The sequence below is a fragment of the Diabrotica undecimpunctata genome, chromosome 7, assembly GCF_040954645.1.
Source record: "Diabrotica undecimpunctata isolate CICGRU chromosome 7, icDiaUnde3, whole genome shotgun sequence".
Classification (NCBI taxonomy): Eukaryota; Metazoa; Arthropoda; class Insecta; order Coleoptera; family Chrysomelidae; genus Diabrotica; species Diabrotica undecimpunctata.
In genome coordinates, this window is record NC_092809.1 from 13,446,085 (window position 1) to 13,466,814 (window position 20,730).

A 20,730-nucleotide genomic window follows, 5' to 3' on the forward strand; every position below is an offset into this window, starting at 1 on the left:
CCAGGGCACTATTCCTACACTGTTACTCACAAATTTTAAGGACTCGAAATGGAGGTAGCATAAAAAAAATTTCGGGTTCGCCACTGATGAACGCCACTCCTAGATCTTTACTGCCAGTTGGTTTACCACTTTGTAGAATTTTGTGTGTTCTTGTGGCTCTGATCTTATTATCTAGCGATTTTATTTCATAAATTGCAGCAATTATTGTGATGTTTTACCTATGTAGATAGTTTATTTAGTAGGTTTCCCTGCTGGTTTCACGTTTCACGTTGAGAAAGCCTATGAATAGCTGTTCTGACGAGCCCTATTAGGGCGAAATACGTATAAACAGATACATAGACACTTTGGACGTGAAATCAAATCTTGACTGTTTTTCATTTTATTCGGATCTACTCTGTATGAGTACAAGAAACCAATTCGCTAAGGATTTCTTCTTAGTTGAGGAGACATGTCGTGGAATGCAAATTTTAGATTCCACATGTCTCTATTAACATCTTTATCAACGTCTGTTTTGCCTTGCAATTTTTAGAAGGCTCAGATTAAAGAAGAAATCTGAATTGTGTTTCGAAACTATTTTACGTATTTATTATCAGATGTCGCTATTGCGTCCATATCGTAGCCATTTTATTGTTGCTTCTTAAAGACAGAAAAGATTTATTTTTCACGTTGAGAAAGCCTATGAATATCTGTTCTGACGAGCCCTATTAGGGCGAAATACGTATAAACAGATACCTACATAGACACTTTGGACGTGAAATAAAATCTTGACTGTCTTTTTCAATTTCCAAATACTGTAACCAAAAAAAAAAAATATTTGTTTGAAAATAGTATTTCAAAAACTAAATTAGGAATGTAATTAGCATTTTTAATACGACTTTTATGCATGATTAACGAAAACGAAATTATCTTGACATTTCATGAAGCTGGTTTTTATTTACGTAGAAAAATTTAAAAAACTTAATGTAAGCATATTAAATATAAAAGAATATTGAAAACTACGTTTCGTTATAAATACCTAAACTACATAATATTTTTACCGGTTGCTTGTGAAGTTTGTCGTTTGATGTCTTCTAAAGTAACCCCTTCCTTTTTTTATCAAAATATTTAAATACATTAAATATTATTTTACGACTTTGTCTAGACATCTCGGGTCGGATCTACACTTTTTATCGGTCTTTTTAACGGTCTCTGGATATAGAGATCGAAACGTCAATAAATAAACATATGAATAAATATTTTGTGGCTCATTCCCTACATTCCCCTAAAAATACAGAATGCCACAAACAAAAAGCTATAAAAAACAAGTAATTTTGCAGAAAGTTTACTGATACCAACCGGCTATCGCGGAAGTTACGCTAAAACGTCTTTTGACGTGACCCGTCCTTAAAGAGTTACACAATGAAATTTTTTTAAAACAAATTTTAAGACAGTTTCCACACCACCCCAGAGGTATATCTTGTGGCGCGTTACTTTTTTTAAATGGGTGCTCGCCAAGAGCCATATTGTCCTATTAAATAAAATGAACAAAACACTTAAACAGTATAAAACAAAACAAAGTAAAATCCTATAAAACAAAATAAAATTCTATAAAAACAAAATAAAAATAATGTTTGATGTAACAAAACATTGTATTATTCTATTTAAACACAAACACTATACACACTTACTATGGCCTTCTCGTTTTTTTTGTTTTTGATTTTTTTATGCTGATGTTCTTATTAAACTATTAGAAAATATTATTCGGTGTCTAAATCTGAAGATGCAGTACTGCTATCGCTATCATTATCGTCACCACCTGATGTAATTATAATTGGCTCTAGTAAAACTTCGATATGAGTGTCAAGTTCCCACACACGATGTTCTTCTTTAATTATGTGGCCTATACATTTAGCCCATTTCTCTGGAGTTACATGGAAGATTGCTTGAACCAAAAGTTTCTTAATTTCGTTTAATTTGAACGTTTTGTTATTGCGTGCTACTTCTCCTTTCACTTGCGACCAGATAAGTTCAATGGGATTAAGTTCGCAATGATAAGGTGGTAGACGCAGAACTTTAACACCATAATCTTGCAGTTTCATTTACAGCATATTTAAGATATTCACTTTTCCTTATCCGTGCAATGTCAAGTAGCTAAATTTTGAGCATTGATTTTTCGTATGCAATCCCCTTTTCTGTAAGCCATTCTTGAATACTCCCTTTCAATTTCTTTCATAATCACCTGTTTTTTTTTCGATTCAAATTGAAGAAAACCATCATCAAGAAACCCTATATGGGTGATGATTATCGTGATGGGTAATGATAGATGCTTCGCGTTTACTTTTGACATTTAAATCTTGCCAAACTTTTCCAACTGCATAACCTTCGTTAATCCAGGTTTCATCCAAATACCATATTTTGCGTCCAGTGCTGCGAATTTTGCGTATTTCTTCTAAATATTTTCTTCTCCACACAATAATTTTATTTTTTTTTTCTAATAGCATACTTTTTCTGTTGAGTTTTACATATCGAAAGTTCATTTCGCGCATGGTCCTGATTAAGACTCTACGAGATATCTTGGGTAAGGAGTCATCGTTTTCGAGCTCTTGAGAAATATTTTTCAGTGTTGGAATTTCACTCCGAAAATAAAATGAATGAGTTTTTCGACGTATAATATTCCTTGTCTCGTCATCCAAAACAATGCTTTTCCTACCTCTAGTTTTACCTTTTTCTTGCTTTTTATTTTCCGATGTATTTTTAAGTACACGATAAATACAGCTAACGGATACTTTTGTTAAACTACTACAAATGTCGACCGCTTGGCTAACATTTAATGCCATTTTCTGCCGACAATTCCTTCATAAACGTTTCGTATCATTACCTTCTCTTCGGACGTTAACATTTTCCGTCTCTTTTGCGGCTTTTCATTTTTGGAATCAACATCAGAATTTTGCTGTCTTCTCTTGGAACAACTCGGTTTTTCGTCCAACTCCAATAAAACTCAAACCAAATAATCACAGAATATAACTAAAAATTTACTATAAAACGACAAACTATAACACTCGTATTATCAATAACACGTTTTATCAATAACACAAACTTATCGCATCAAATATATTCACAAAATGCAACACATGCCCTACCCTCAGAAACGCCAATGTAAATGAACTATTGTTGATGGGTACTTGCTCGACAAAAACTAGTTTTACGGCTTTCTGTGGGTCGGAATTGAAATGGAGTTCCATCGCTAATTCCAAAGTTGCCAAACGATTGAAAAATATTGTTTTAAAATATCGATTTTTATTTTATAAATTTAAATATGTAACGAAACGGAACATATAAATAAAATTTATTTAATCAAAATTTTGTGCTTAATTTTTACTATTGAAAAAATCAATAATCGCTGCGTGGAAGAATACAGGTTTTGTATGACCATAATAACTACTTGTGAACAAGAATTGGCTACACTGTACGACAACTCCTGGTCAGTTTTTCTATACAGAAGCACAAATAAATATACTACTTATATATTGTGTAATTTCTTTTGAGAAAACGCAAATTGCAATTGAGAAAACGGGTAGTTTTCGAGGGCCGCTGTGTACATTTAAATTTGAGAATATTCAGCGTTTAAACAATGAATCACTCTCCGAAATAGTGAAATTCTACTATAGTATATCTTAATATGGTCCTAAAAAAATCTGTAAAGGTATAGAGCTGAAACTTTAGATTTAATATTTGGATTTAAATATATTATTCGGATTTGCATTTGAAAGGCAATCATTAAAAAGAAATCAATGAGCATAAAAAGTCATTTGTTATGTAGTGTTAAATTTTCTCCATTTTTTTATTGGTTAGTAGTTTTTCTATTACTACTACCACTTGTGATGGTTATTGTAATATTTATTTTTATTTAAAATATTTTCCAGATTATCAAATTTTTCTTTTGTCACTACACCTTTAGTTTTTCAAATGAAATTATTATATATTTATTTTAAACTTAATTTAAATTTGTACTTAAATGTATATATTTATCTATTTACGTTTCAGAAATTCACTTAGGTAAGTAATCAATATGCAATCATTTTTTGCACTAAATACTTTTTTACACGGTATGAAAAGAAATTTTAAACGAATTTCAACGTAATCCTCATCCCTGCGCACATCTTCAAATCAATAATCGCCCTCATGCGCAACTACAGAATCGTTGAACCCAGAAGTCGATGGCATATCTCTCCATTCAAGAATAAAAAAACTTAAAATTTTCTTTTTACAAGCCGTAACTCGAAGTGTCCATACTAAATGTAGTGGCAAACATTGAGCCGGATCCAAAAACTTCCACATTAATATGGAGGAAGAAAATTCCGACGGTCCCGTTTACGAAAAACTGGGCAAAAATAGAAGGGATGATGCTTTTACAAGAGCAGAAGTTTTGAATGAGTTGTCACCTCCAGTGGATAAGTACAATCTCATTTATTTGTCGTTTATGAGTGGAGGAATTGGATTTCTGTTACCTTATAATAGGTAAGTGTAGAAAACAGTTTATTTATACAGTTTTTCCATGTTTCATAACCCCTTGACCTTTCTTACGAACCGAAACATTGTGTACCCAAAGCGCATCCGCAGGGTTTACAACAGGTGAAATGATTCATTTCGTTTTTGGTAATTAGGTGCAGCATCAGATGATTAATGACCGACTATCATAAACACAATACTTTTAATTTTTGTACGATTATTGTTATGTTTTGGTAAAATTTCTCACATATATTAGTATTTATGGTAATGTGTAATTGTTTATTGTTGAACGTTCATTTCTCTAAAATAGCGGACGTTTTTTTACTTACGAAATTCGTTTCATTAACCGTAACCGGTGATTTTCTATGTTAATTTTAATATTAGACTATACATTAAGCACTAAACTAAGCAAAGTTTGGTAACACCAATCAAAACCCAATTCTCATACGCCAATGATACAATTATTCATTAAACTACTTTTACTTACGATGCGCTATGTTTTACAGTGTAATTTTTGATTAATACATTTCAATATCTGTACCTTAGAGGTAAAGGATTGTGTCTCCATTTTAGCAGTAAGTTCGAGAAAACAAGATTTAAAGTTTTCTATTTATCTATATAAGGATTTTTACAGCTGTCGCCACCTTCCTTCTTTCAGCCAACGTCTCCAGTCCTTTCTGTTCTGCCATTCTCCATATCTAAGGTCTAGTCTTTCCATGGCCTCGTCCACTTCATCCCTCCATGACCTTCGGGGTCTACCTCTTTTCCTCCTTCCTATTGGGCTCCAATCCGAAATCTTTGCTATCCACCTTGTATGATCTGTTCTTCTCACATGTCCATACCAAATTAAACGTTTTTCTTAACATCTTTATCAACGTCTGTTTTGCCTTGCAATTTTTAGAAGGCACAGATTCAAGCGGAATTCTTGAATTTGGTTTCGAAAATTCGCGTTTGCGAAAGCCGTTCTGATGAGGCCTATTGGACCGAAATACGTATAAAGGGATGCGCAAGCTCTCTGTACATCAAATAAAATCTTAACTGTCTTTTCCTTTTAAAACGTTTTTCTTCGATGTAGCTGAGTATGTCTTGTTCTACTGCCATTCTTCGTTTTATCTCATCATTTCTGATGCGATCCATTTTTGTCACTCTGCAGCTTCTTCTCATTAACTCCATTTCAGTTGCTGTGATTTTGGACCTGTTTCGTTTATTTATTACCCAATTCTCTGCTCCATAGGTCATTATACTGCGTACCAAGGTGTTAGAAATTCTCTTCTTTGTATTTCTGGTAATCTGTCTATCCCACAGTACCCCGTTCATATATTTAATACATGTTCTTGTCTGTGCTAATCTGCTGGTTATCTCTTGCTCGGTGGTTCCATTTTTTGAGATTATGAATCCTAAATATTTGAATTTGTCAGTGCCGTTAATTTCTCTATTATCGTACATTTCCAAGTTTCTCACTGGTTCTTACTCTGTTGTTAAATATTCGGTCTTTTCTAGATTTATTTCCAGTCCATTTTTTGTGTATTCCTTTTCTAATTTTCGGAGCATATAGCACAGATCTTCTTCATCTTGAGCCGTTACCACTTGGTCATCTGCAAAGCTTAATGTGTATAAGAAGTTGTCCCGGATTGGTATTCCCATCCCTTTACATTTCCTTTTCCATGGTTTTAATATTTGTTTGAGGAATATCTTGAACAGTGTCGGAGGTGTACACCATCTCTGCAATAAACCTTTTGTGGTCTTAAATTCATTGGAGTATTTATTGCCGGTTTTAACTCTTACCTTCTTGTTGCTGTAAAGGTTTTTTACGGCTTCTATTAATATCTGAGGGTTTCTGATATCCTTCATCGTGTTCCATAGTTGTTTTCTGGGTACCGTGTCATATGCCTTTTTTAAATCTGTGAATGCCATATGTACTGGTCTATTTTTTGCCATTTTTTTTTCAATTAATTGTTGAAGTGTATAAATGTGGTCTATGCAAGATCTTCCTGCCGTGAACCCCGCCTGATCTTCTCCGATTTTATTTGAGATAGATTTGGGAGTTTATTTTGATATATTTGAGAGTTTTATAATATGGAAATGAAAATTTTTTTTAATAAAAATGAAATAAACGTGCATATTCGGCTTTTTTTACAATTTAATTAAATAACTAATTAAAGTACTATCTCTCTAAGTATTATCTCTCCATAATACATTTACCCATAAGTTCATATTATGGGTCATACCCATTTTAATCCCCTTCAAAGGCATGTTGTGGTTAACCGTCCCCTACCAGGTTACCACTTACCGGTTTCAGTCAGCAGAGGCGAAAATGCCAGTGAAATTCTAAAAACCATACAAACAAGCTGAATTTTGGCTAATAGTCAATTTTTGGACCATTTCCAAGAAAAAATTTAGCTGAGATAATTTTGAACAAAAATATTTATTAGCATTTTTTGTGTAGAATGAACCGTTCTCTCAGATAAAACTGAAGCGACCGGCGATATTAAATGTCAGAAACGCGCTCGAAATCAATTTTAAATAAAATTTGTATCAACTCAACGGTAAAAATTCAATATCTTTTGATCAGAGTATCCTACTGACAAATATAAAAATGCGTTTAAAGGTGAAGAGAGCAGCTTTCGTATGAAATTTTACGTTTTGTCGCAGATGAAGTCAGTTTTTATAAAGGTGTTAAATAAAAGAAGCATTGCCCGATTTTTCTCATATTTTACGATTCTCATAATATTAATAAAATCTATTACTTTCATTAACCGCTTACTATGGCGTTTCCAGTGTAAAAGCCTAATCTTTAAAACCTATAACATGAAATTTCGAAATTTAAACTTTCACATTACAATCAATCTAAAATGTTTAAAATTGCTTTTTTGCGATTGCACAAGCATGTTTTTCAAAACTATTTAGGCAACTTCAGCTACAAATTTCAATCAATACCGTCCTCGTAGAAGCACTTCCCGCAAGGTGCAATCGATTGTAATGTGAAAGTTTAAATTCAGCGTTTTTTTATATGTATTCAGCGTTTTTTTTATATGTTTTTAGCGTTTATAGGTTTTGAAGATTAGACTCTATTAATGTAAATTCCAGAGCAAGGCACAATGGAAGTGATAAATTTTATTGATCTCATGAGAATCGTAAAATGTTTTTTATTTAACAGTTTTATAGAAACTAACTTCATTTGTGGCAGAGTGCAAAAATTGCATAAGAAAGTTGTACTTTTCACCTTGAAAACATTTTTATTTTTGTCGATAGGACACTCTGATCAAAATCAAATTTTTACTGTCGAGTTGACACAAATTTTACTTTAAATTTATTTCGCGCGCGTAACACATTCAAAATGGCCGGTCGCTTCAAGCGTTGTTTCTAAGAGAACGGTTCATTTCACACAAAAAGTGCTAATAATCATTTTTGTTTAAAACTATCTCAGATACATTTCTTATTTGGAAATTTTTTTTCTATAGCGTAAAAATCGATTTTTTCCGTTTTCCACCCCAAAAGGGGGTGTTTTTGGTTAAAGTTGGGAGGTAGGAGAGGACTTTTTTCAATTTTTTTTTGGAGTCACGAAATTAATACTCTTAGAAAAATTTAGCTTTTTCGTGTCGTTTTTAGAGATCATATCTCTGACGACTGGAGTAAATCTGTTCTTAATGTTATCCTTTTTACGATCACTCGTTATCGTTTTTAATTTTTTTAATTGTCCAACAATCTCTGTCGTTCATCGTAGCTGGTCTTATGGCAATTCAATCAAATAACACACCACTTATCTCCAATCCATCCTGCTATCATCCCAATGTAATATACTAATATAGTTGCAAATATGAGTCCGAAGAACATCAGAAGCCCCTGAAAAATGAAGTAGAAAACACAAAAATACTCACAGACAAGCAGTTCATTGACATTTGCAAATCTAAGAATTTTTTCCATTCTTTTATTAATTTCGTACTATATACTTTGGAACCATGGATAAATCTGGATTCTATGACCCCAATAAGAGTTAAATTAACCTAAGATTAAGTGAACCGGATATCTTTAAAACCATTAAACTACATCTTGCTTTTCTACACGCTCAACCTGCTTCAGTATATCACGATCGATGTACCAACACAAGCGTCAGTCTTTTTAGCTTCCGAAAGACTTCCCACTAAGACTGAAGATCTACGAAAAATCCGTCGAGAATTTAATAATGCCTATGGAATTAATACAACTATGGAGTTAGAAGCTGATTTTGCTGCTTGTAGGTCCTTTCTTACTTCGGAAAGAATTATTCACCTGCAACAATCAAGGGAACGTCATCGAAATTACTATTCCGTTGTCCCTCCAAAACGAAATTTTTAAACAATACGACTTGTTCTGTGGGACTAGAAACCTCAAATTATTTTAGTGATGAACTTTAGCATAGTTCTGATTAATATTCGTTCTATTGGATCTAAAATAAATGAATTATTTTTGTTTCTAGAGCAATTAGGATTTCCTACGATAGTTGCGGTTACAGAGCACTGGCTTGAAGTCAACGAGCCTTTTTTTATAAAAAAATATACCACAATTGCTAAGTATAATCGTCTAAGTTCAGCTCTTGGCGATTCTGCTTTACTATTTAAGTAATCAATGTTAGAACTCATTTTTAAGCAATATACAACCAGTAATATCAATTAATCTTATGTGACAGATTGAAAATTAATTTTTGTTTTTCTCATTTCCATCAAAACGAAAGGTACACTGATTTTCATCACAAATTCAACCATTTTACATTATAAGCTCTTATTTCAATTTTTTGTAGTAATAATATATGATTTCAAAGTGTACCAATAAAAAAAATACCGTAACGTATTCGTGGATAACTGGTCTTTAAAATACTTGCTCTATCGGGGGTGTTTTAAAGACCTCAATATCCACTTTAATATACTATTTTGTTGTACAATAAATTTAATAATGTCAGTATTTCGGGTATAAAAAAAAGATCAAATCTAACTAATTTTTTTCTCTTCTTTTCAGTTTTATTATGTCTGTAGATTTCTTCAAGACAAAGTTTCCTGATAGCCCAGTTGTGTTTGACATGTCTTCAGTGTATATTATCACAGCTTTAATTACGGTATTCGGTAATAATTTATTAGTAGAGATGTTCTCTGTGCACTCCAGAATACTATTTGGTAAGTTAACAATTAATATTATCTATTCAAATATTTAACCTAATTCAATCTAATACTAGACAAGATTATGTTAAAAGTAAGAAGGCAGATATACGAAGACCAAACAATGAACTAAAAACAATATTCACATAATTATGCCACTGCTCTTTAGATACATGTTGGTAAACTTCTTTTATCAACCGGTCTACCGTTTTGTCTTTGAAATCGACGTTGTTTGAAGCCACATACCTTTTCACTTGACTCCACACCATCTCAATCGGGTTCAGCTCTCAATGGTAAGGCGGCAGTCTTAAAATCTTAACGCCATATTTTTCAATTTTGTACTTGTCGTACTCGTCTCTAAATGCGGCCGCAGTATCTAGTAATTCACTTTTTAGATACTCTTCTTCGAAGAAAATGTTCTTTTCAATTAGCCAATACTTGATTTGCCTTTTGTTCCACAATTTTTTCAGGAAAATCAAATTTGCGGGAGTGACATGACGCGTTATTCAGAACGACAACGTTTTCTTTGTCTTTAGGCAAGTTTGGAATTAACGTCTTCTTAAACCATTCTTCATATAGATCCCCGTCCATTTTGTCGTGATAATCAGCGGTTCCCTTTTTGGCCAAGAAAGTTAATTCGGCCTATGCCACAAAACAAGTTTCGCTTCCATCATGAAGAAGAACAAACCAAGGAGCTAGTCCTCGTTTATGGTATGTTTAACACATTAAATTAATTAAATAACACACACAGGAACTTAGTTTCCTTGTGGACATTAAATTTATTCACTGGGACATTTTTAGTGCAGTTGTTTATCATAGATCTATGTATTTTAGGTTATTTAATATCTATGTTAACACTCGGCTTGGTTATGAGCTGTGAAGTATACTATGAGATTTTTGAAACATCAGGCTCATATGCCGCTAACTTGATTGCCGTTGCAGTTGTAGCAGTAGGATGTACAGGTAAAATATTATTTAGTTACATTATGAATTACATTTTGAAACCATTATCAAGAGGGATACGGTTTCGTTCGAGTTCGGGGTCTCAATCTGCCTACTCCCCTCACTAGTGACGTACCAGTATCTTGTTCTATAGAAATACAAGAACCATTAAACGGCACTGAGGTCTCAATATGCCTACTCCTCAGTGTCGAGTGACTCGACTTCAACCTTTGATATTGTATTAATGTATATATCTTTAATAGAGTTGATTACTTGTTAGAGTAGGTCTTTATTAGAGTTATAACGTTTTTACTAGTTTTTTGCAAAATTTCCCGTAATTTCTCAACAGGTACATATCAGGTCATATGTTTTTGTTAAATCGACCAGGAGCAGATATACCTTTCGAGATCTCAACGTCCTCTTCCCGATTACTTGCTATAAGTACTTGAAAACTATTGTAAAAGTTTTAAATTTCCTCGATGAATGTTGTTCAATATTATTTATTGTTTTCAGTTCAGCAATCAAGCTTTTATGGATATGCAAGTATGCTGCCACCTCAGTATACTCATGCTGTGATGGTAGGAGAAAGTAAGTATATATTTTATAAATCCAAGAGGTAATTAAATATTATTATATTCAAAAGAAGAAATTTTACTTGCTGTAGAAGACACAAAACCAAATAATAAACCATTAATAGTGGACACTAGAAACACCTAAAGGTCCAGTTCCCAAAACCGTAATAAGCCTGATGAGCCAGATATGGGCCCTACACTCCCTACCGACGCCTCTCGGTAACAAGTCTACTGCCGGGCAACCATTAAGAACCACACTTTAATTTAATTTGCCGAAATGTTCTATTATCATTCTTTTTATTTTAAAAATAGGTGAAGTACATAAAATTATTATTTTTAGGTGTAGCTGGCGTCGGTACGTCTCTTGTAAGAATCACAACAAGATTTTTTATAAAAGATTTACGCCAGAGCACCATAGACTTTTTAATGGTATCAATAACTATTGTAGGATTGTGTGCTGTAATATATCCCCGTATAAGAAAGACTGACTTTGTACAATTTTATTTAGGACTGTGTGAAAGAGAGAAAACTAAAATAACGCTTGAGCCGAGAGAGGATGCTGGACTGGTAAGTTCAAAATTATGAATTTTTAATTCCATTACTTGTTTTGAAAATTTAAAGCTTAATATTATGGATGCAACTTAGCAACTAGCACCAATATGATTGTCAGTAGTACAAAATTTGCACACCCTGTATACCACAAAATAACATGGATCTCACCAGGCCAAAAAACATGGTCCCAAATAGACCATATACTGATCACAAAGCGAAAGCAAACATCGATAACAGACGTGAGAACATACAGAAGTGCACATGCAGACACTGACCATTTCATGGTTACCGCAACGTTAAGACAAAAAGTCAAAAGAACGCTAAAAAACAAGGCAACAAAGGACAAATGGTACATAGAAAAACTGAATGCTACAGATAGAAGAATTAAATATGCAGATGATATAAGCAAAAAACTGAAGGAGTACTGTAAACATACAGAGGATGTTGAAACAGAATGGAGAAAAATAAAAAAATGTATAAATGAAACAGCTTCTAAACATGTAGGGATAGAGAGAAATACCAAAAAAGAAGAATGGTATAATCAAGACTGTCATAACATGTTAAAAAAGAAGATAGAAATAAGACAAAAGTGGATAAAGTAGACAACAAATTAAGGACAGAATGTAAGAAACAAATAAGGAAAATTAAACGAACCTGGTTAAATGATAAGATAAATGAAATAGAAAAAGAAAACACAAACAGAAACACAAAAGCATTTTATAAGAAAATTAGCGAGCAGAACAAAACCTTTAAAGGAAAGATAAAAGGCATGAAGGATAAAAATGGAAAAGTATCAGAAAATGACAAAGAGTTTAAAAAAATCTGGACTGATTATTTTAAACAATTATTAACAGTACAAGAGGACCAAGACTTAAATGAAAACATGGAAGAAGAGACCACGATGACAGAAACCGAGCTAGAAAAACCATCGAAAGATGAAGTTGAGGAAATTATAAACAGTAGTCGTAACGGTAAAGCACCAGGTATAGACGGTATAAACATGGAACTTATAAAATATGGTGGACATGAACTCAGAGAAAAAATATACCAATTAATAAAAGTCATATGGGACGAAGAAAAGATGCCAGAAGAATGGTACAAAGGACAAATTTTCACAGTCCATAAAAAAGGAGACCAACAAATGTGTAATAATTATAGAGGACTGACATTATTAAACACAGCGTATAAAATCATGTCAACCTTAATACAACGAAGACTGGAAGCGACTACAAATATCATGCGAAAGTATCAATGCGGATTTATTAGGGGAAAGTCAACAACAGATGCCATACATACAGTAAAGCAAATTATGGAGAGAGCTTATGGATATAAAAAAGAAATTGAAGTCTTTTCTTTTCTTTTCATTTCTTTTCTTTTCTTTTCTTTTCTTTTCTTTTCTTTTCTTTTCTTTTCTTTTCTTTTCTTTTCTTTTCTTTTCTTTTCTTTTCTTTTCTTTTCTTTTATTTCGGTTTACTCTTTATGATTACAAGAAACCAGTTCGTCAAAGATTTTTGCTTAGTTGAAGAGATATGTTGTGGAATGCAATTTTAGATTCACTATACCTCTGTTGCACCTATATTGTCTGTTTCGCCTTGCAATTTATAGAAATTTATAGAAATCTGAATTTTGGTTTTTTTCAAAGAAATCTTCGTATTTTTACTTTGATGATTTATTCTCAGATGTCGCTATAGCCTCCATATTGAAGCCATTTTATTGTTGCTTCTTTTGACGGAAAAGATTTGATTTCACTTTCATAGCTTCTGTGAATAGTCGCTCCGAAGATTCCTTTTAAGGCGAATTACGTATAAGCGAATATACAGATGCACTATACGTGAAATAAAATCTTAACTGTCCTTGCTTTTAAGAAGAAAGTATATAAAAAGTAATAAGTACAGATAGTACTGGATATTAGATTAAACAAAATTAGCTCTACTTTCTATTCCTTTATTGTATTTCTATGATCTCGAGCGCAGTTACTGCTTAGTCTATCTCTGAGCATTTTGTCAAATACTGAGCAAATTTACGATTTAGTTTTACTTGCTCTGTATCAAAAATATTTGCAATATCAGGACAAGAAGTCTTGGTAAATAAAACAAAAGGAAGGAAAACTAGATGGATAATGAAACTTGGAAGAAGATAGAAGAAAGCAGCATTATTAAAGTCTTCTTCTTCTTCTTTTTCATCATCAATTGTCCTTTGATAGTAATTTGAGTTTTCTTTTAGATTGTTAATATTTATACAGGTTACCGCTGGTTTTGTAATTAATTTTAATCTTTCTAGTTTTAGATCTAGAACAACTTTTGCTCTAGGTCATCTATGGTCGCTGCCTGTTTGAAATTTATTTATTACACTGACATATTTTATTGTAGAAATCTTGTTGGTTAGAATAAAGTAAATTTCGTTCTTAGTGGTTCCATTTGGTGCTATACAAGTCTATTTTCTGTTCGATTTTTTTTAAAGACTGTATTTGCAATAGGCATGTTTTGGTAGTGTGCAAATTGAACCAATCTTTCTCCCCTTTCATTCCTCCCATCGACTCCATACTTTCCCATGACTTGTTTCTTGCCGTTTTTCTTTCCAACTTTGGCATTCAAGTCACCAATTAAATACTAGGAGTTACTTTTATTGGTCTTTGGGGCATGCATAATTTCTATATCTTTGATAGTTATAAGTGTAAGTTAGTTACTCCATCCGAGATACTAGTTATGTCTACTACTCTTTGTTTTTTTTTTGTTGATTAGGAATACCATCTATCTTTTTCTAGTTCCACAAGTCTAGATTGATTGACAGTTATATGTCGCTATATATATAATAATTTTATTTTTAGATAGAGATACAGGACTCCAGATACGGTATTTTAAAGATCCAGACAAGTCCTCCACCAGCTACCTCAAATGTGATGAGCTTTGCCAATCCCGTTTACGAACCCACTGATTCAGGGATAAGACCCACATACAAAGTTGAAGATGTACTCATTACTGGTGGTATAACGGTAACCAATAATGATCGATTCGGATGGTCTTCCTTTAAAGGTTTGTAAAATATTTATTATTTATTTATACTGATAAAAAATACATATACATATACAGGTATTCATATTTAGTTCTGTGTATGGCCAAATATTCGAAAGCTTCAAAGAATCCATTCTATATTTCCATACAAAATACTTGTGTATGTATTATATAGACTCATGGACAAAAATATGGAATATGTTTTTTAAAATGATCGTAAATATGTTCAATATGATGGGTTCATGTTACCAAAACACTTTTCTCTGGAAAGAAAAGCTCATTTAAAACCTTTTGGTAAAGCCTTAACATATTACAATAATCTCTTACTGTTTTTGTTACAATCAATATTAAAACACGAAAAAAATCTATTTATTTTCGATATATCTCAGCTCGAATAAAACGAGTTTTTTGTCTCGTTCGTTTTCCTTTGAGACTCCCGCTAAAACAGTTTGTTTCTTCTGGTATCCAAACACACTTCGATATTATTTTACCGCTAATTCTCCTCTTCTCAATATAAAAGTTATCATTTTTACGACCACAACTGGTCATAAACGTTTTTTCCTCGTGCCAACCGCTTCGCTAATTCGTTATAAAAAACATGTTTTTTGTCTACCTAGAACTGGGTCAACAATGTTTATTTGTTCTCGGAACTCGTAAAAGGGCAATAAATCTTTTAGTTTTATTGTTTTTATCATTATGCAGTTTCTTCGTAAATGTTTAGAAAATGTGGTTAATTAGAACCCACCGTTGGCGGTGGAAACCGTTGAAAAATTCACTATTCTATCATTATGAGGACGTACCTTATCGTCCAGTAGCCCGAATCTGTCATATACCGCCCCGTAGCATTATGCCGCCACTACCAAAACTAAAGCTCTATAATTGAATTCTGGTCTCATCTGTGAACAAATAATTTGCCCAGTATCGACACCTTTTGCCTCTTTGAGAGAGCCGTGGAACTTTGCACGGGCGTCTTGGTTTTAGGTTAGTATTTAGGTTAGTGACCTTACACTGTCTTGCATTTAATTATCAGTTTTTAAGATGCATATACGTTAATGAGAATGAGCGATTTCGTAAGCTCTGAAGAATTAAATAGCGGTCATCTGCAGTACTTGTGTACCGTTTTCTTCGCTGATCCAGTCTTTTTCTGTAACTTCCTGTTTCGCTATACCGTTTTAAAACTTTTAATACACACCAGATTGGGTTAGGTATATGAAGGCGTCTTGCAATATCTTCTTCCATCCTATCTTTCCATTCGCTTGAACATATATTCGAGAATAGCTGTAAACGTTCTATTCAGAACTTTTTGGTGTCTTCATGAAGTCGGGCACAAGCTGTATCTGTGTCATGGGTACTCTAAATCAAGGTAGATAATATATCCGTAGTCAATGCGGCATTCAGCTAATGCTCACGGCATTTTATGATAATCTATATTATCAAATGCCTGTATTCTGTACATACCTTGAAGATGATCATTTGTTCTACATCTGGAGCGGAACCAGCCTCTTTGCAAGGTTGGTAAGTATCTAGTTTGCTCACAAGCCGTTTTGTGATTATCTTCATGAATAGTTTGTTTGTATGGGCGAACAAACTAATAAGTCTGTATTTCTTTAAATCTGCTATGTACCTATCATTACATTATGCCATTGGGAGGGGTTTACGCCACTTGACAATTAAATCATAGGCTAGTCTGAATTAATATATTATAAACATTAATATTGAGTTTCCCAGATTTAAATTTAATTTATTTTCGGTGAATGGCTGATTGATTGTCAACCTTTCATAACGAATGCTGGTTTGATATTCGCCGATAATATTTTGATTAAAATATTGAGATTGAGATTTTTATAGAGAGTACAAATGGATTATGCTGAGATATAGTATTTCCGATCATCCCATTTTTATTGATTGGTCAAATGAACTCCGTTTGTCAATAGCGAGCAATTTTCTCTTCGTTCTATATCTTGGTAATAACCTATTAAGTATTTGTATTTGTACTACTAGTATTTGACACTTAATTTGAATAATTGATTGATTATAATGATTGCGATGTTGGGTAATGATATAATTGAATATATACATTTATTTATTTTTATAGAAGGAATGAGGGCTAGATGGACGGTCACACAGAAGATATATCCATATATGATATCAATATTTTTGGTATATTTTACTACACTTTGCCTCTATCCTGGAATCACCTCTGAAGTAGTGAGTTGTCACATGGGCCAGTGGATGCCGATGTTAATGATGATTGACTTTAATTGTGCAGATGTTATAGGTGAGTATTAGAGTACACTGGGTATTAATAATAGCTTTTCTTATTATTGTTGCGATAGTTAAAATTATACGGGAATTTAATAGTCCATAGTTTTTAGGTGTCGTAAAGTTCGTTTCAATTTTTAATTTGTTTATAATAAATCGATTAAGCCTTTATTTTACACTTTGTACATACAATGACGTAGACAGACTTTTTATATTTGCTATAATGCAAAGAAATAACGAGAATCTTCTACTAAACGGAACCAACGTCGAACAAGTGGACAAATATGCATATCTGGGAACAATGATTAACTCCACAAATGATTATATTAAGGAGATCAAAATCAGAATAGAAAAGGCTAGAGCAAATTTCAACAAAATAAGAAGAGTGCTTGCTATGTACAAGGGATTTAAAATTGGAACTAAGAGTTAGGTTGGCGAGGTGCTATGTTTTTTCGACTTTGTTTTATGGAATGGAATCTTGGACCTTGAACGCGACATCAATGAAAAAACTCGAATCATTCGAGCTGTAGATGTATAGAAGAATTCTGAAAATATCGTGGACAGAACACGTCACAAACAAAGAGGTTCTGAGAAGGATGAATAAAGAAATAGAAATTTTAAATACAATTAAAACAAGAAAGTTGAAATATCTCGGACGTATTACACGTGGAGAGAAATACATCTTGCTCCAACTGATTATGCAGGGTAAGATCCAAGGAAAGAGAAGCATAGGGAGACGAGGAATGTCATGGCTGCGCAACCTGAGAGAGTGGTACGGATGTACATCAAATGAACTTTTCAGAGCAGCCGTCTCAAAAGTCCGAATAGCTATGATGATTGCCGACCTCCGCCGCGGAGATGGCACTTGAAAAAGAAGAAGATAGAAACATAAAAAAAAATGTTCATAAAATAAAAAAAAATGTTTAAGGTGAATCACCCTTACCTCTTAGGGATATGAAAAAGAGAGAACAACCTATTCTCAGACCTAGCGAATAAACATATAAATACATACTTTGCAATGTTATATCTTTTTTATTGCAGGTAAACTTATGGCATCCACTCGTTATTGGACCGGGTCCCGTTTGTTAAAATGCTCTATAGTAAGACTGATGATCATTCCCGCCATGGCATTGTGCGCTATGCCTCCTATTACAAACTTTGGATTTCTCAGTAGTGATCTCTTGGCTTTCGGGTATTCCATTCTCTTAGGATTAACAAACGGAGTACTTGGGAGTGTGCCGATGATACAAGCACCCACCAAAGTTCCCAGATGTTATCGCGAACTTGCTGGTAAGTTTTAGTAATGAAATTGATAGGATTGATAAGAAAATATTGCTATATCGTTTGTCCCACTTTCTAATTTATAATTACAATAAAAATATTGTATATTTTTATTTATGTATACAGAGTAATTAGTAAAAGGGTTTTTAAGAATCAACTTGATGCACCCTACAGCTCCATCCCATAAGTCCAAATTGGTATATCTTTTTAAATATCATTTTTAAGCATACTCTCAGAAAAATTATGATTAGGAAGATGATTGGTTTGGAGAAGTTTTTTTGGCTATTTTTTGATGGATTATGTTTCGTAATGAGTTATGCCTTTTTTGTATTCAAATTTTGGATACTTTCTCGGGCTTAACATCCATAGCATCTTTGAGCATATATTTTAGCTCATTTTTGGTTGGAATTAACAGATTCTAAATGGAAAATATGAAACACATTATCATGATTTCAACCAACAGTTCGACTATATATTATCAAGATATTCATGTCTGATTTCATTGAGATGCTACTCATGCAGCGCTTTTTTCGTCAAGATGCGCTTTTTTCTTCATTCGATAGATGGTTTATGCGCATTTCCTGTTCCCTCAGCTTAAGCCATGTGATTTGTCATCCGCGAATTGCGCGATGTAAAATAGATGTCCCAGTTTGCTTCTAAACATAAGTTCCTATTCAGTGTTAATCTTCTTCTTCTCATTGCGCCGTCTCCTTTCGATGGTTGGCGATCCAAATGGCGATTGTAGTTTTGGAAACTGCTGCGCGAAAGATCTCCTCAGGTCTTTCAGCCACGAGTTCTGGCGTCTTCCTACTAATCTTTTGCCCTGTACTTTTCCTTCCAGTATAACTTGAAGTAATTCATATCTTTCGCCTCTTAGCACATGACCCAAGTATTGCATTTTCCTCTCTTTGATTATTCTTAGTAATTCTTTTTGTTTACACAATGTTGTCTATGCTGATTCCGTTAATCTTAATTTCGCCTTGGACCTCGTCTAATGCTTCTCTGAATATAGACTCCGAATACAAATTAAAGAGTAGTGGTGATAAGACGCAACCCTGTCTCACTCCTCGTCGGATTTGTATGTCTTCGGATGTTGTGTGCTCTATTTCAATTGTTGCCGTTTGGTGCCAGTATAGTTCTGAGATAATTCGCAAGTCTTGTTCGTCAACTCCAGTTGTTCTCAGAATTTCGATCATCTTTTGATGGTTAACGCAGTCAAATGCTTTTCGATAGTCAATAAAACATGCATATACATCTACATTCATGTCTCTGCATCGTTGCGTTAACACATTTAAAGCAAAAAGAGCCTCTCGTGTTCCCAATCCGTTTCGAAATCCGAATTGAGTGTCACTCATCTGGAACTCGCACTTCTTGTAAATTCGTGTATAGATAATTCTGAGAAAAGTTTTAAGGACATGAGACATCAAGCTTAATATTCGATAATCATCGCATTGTGAGGAATTTGATTTTTTTGGTAATGCTACGAATGTTGATTTTAGCCAGTCTGTTGGTATTTTACCTGTGTCATATATCTTATTGAATAGTGCTGTTATTAAATCTAGGCTTTTACTTTCGTTATCTGCAATTAGTTTAAGTATTTCGACATTGATATTGTCTGGACCGGTGGCTTTTCCATCTTTCTGAGATTTTACTGCATGAATCACTTCTTCTTTGGCTATTTCTGGGCCTTTTTCATTTATTCGATTATCTGTGGATGGTGGAGAACAAGGTCTATCGTCGTCAAAAAGAGTTTGTATGTATTCTTTCCATCTCTCTAGTTTGTCTTCTGTACCCATCAGTGTTAATAAATTATTATATTTATTATTATTATTTTGTGTTCTTTCAGGAAACATGATGACACTTTACTATATGTGTGGTTTGGCAACTGGATCGCTTGGAGCGTACGCCTTGGAGAAAATTCTAAGACCGGCCAAGATGCAGCGGTATTGCGAATATAGAGCGGACAGGTATACCAGAATAGATATGTCCAGAGCGTTCACGAATCCAAATGTTACCGATCTCACCACATTTAGTACGGAATCTTCTTCTTCTATATTGGTCTCAACTATATTGTCTTCTTTATCTACTATGAACTTTACAGAATCTTTATAAATATATTTTTGTTAGATGATATTATTCCTTATTGATTGAGTTGTTAAATGTATAACATTAAATGTTTTATGTTGGTGTTTTGTTTTTTTCCAACAATTTTATATTCCATAAGTCGTTTCTAGATCAAATTACCAATTAGAGCAGCTTCAAGAGAAGCAGATTGTAAACAGACTAGAGGAAGAAATAAATAAAAACTAGAGAATCCAGTCAAACAGGATATAGAAGAAGAGTGGAAAACCATACAGACAGTCATGTCGGAAGCAGCAGAAAAGTGTATAGGAAGAGAGCATATAAAAAGACGGCAAGATTGGTTCGATGAAGAATGTAGAAATGCTTGGCAAGAAGAAACAGGGCAAAACTACAAAGAGATATACTCAAATA

The 20,730-nt window shown here is 33.3% G+C and overlaps 1 protein-coding gene across 1 annotated transcript; it reads left to right on the forward strand.

Moving 5' to 3' along the window:
- The first annotated feature begins 4,162 nt into the window (after positions 1–4,162).
- Positions 4,163–20,424, forward strand: Ent3 (equilibrative nucleoside transporter 3). Its single transcript, XM_072536745.1, has 9 exons — positions 4,163–4,497; positions 9,481–9,635; positions 10,452–10,580; positions 11,073–11,147; positions 11,472–11,698; positions 14,511–14,715; positions 16,790–16,972; positions 17,998–18,246; positions 20,084–20,424. Exons 1-9 carry the CDS (start codon positions 4,322–4,324, stop codon positions 20,347–20,349), a joined length of 1,665 nt encoding a protein of 554 aa, XP_072392846.1. The 5' UTR covers positions 4,163–4,321; the 3' UTR covers positions 20,350–20,424.
- The last annotated feature ends 306 nt before the right edge of the window (positions 20,425–20,730 follow it).

Excerpts from the sequence above, each read along its gene's own strand:
- Ent3 (XM_072536745.1), top strand. The coding sequence starts at position 4,322 with ATGGAGGAAGAAAATTCCGACGGTCCCGTTTACGAAAAACTGGGCAAA. Across the intron at positions 11,148-11,471 it reads TGCTGTGATGGTAGGAGAAA|GTGTAGCTGGCGTCGGTACG; the intron begins GTAAGTATATAT and ends TATTATTTTTAG. Across the intron at positions 18,247-20,083 it reads ATGTTATCGCGAACTTGCTG|GAAACATGATGACACTTTAC; the intron begins GTAAGTTTTAGT and ends GTGTTCTTTCAG.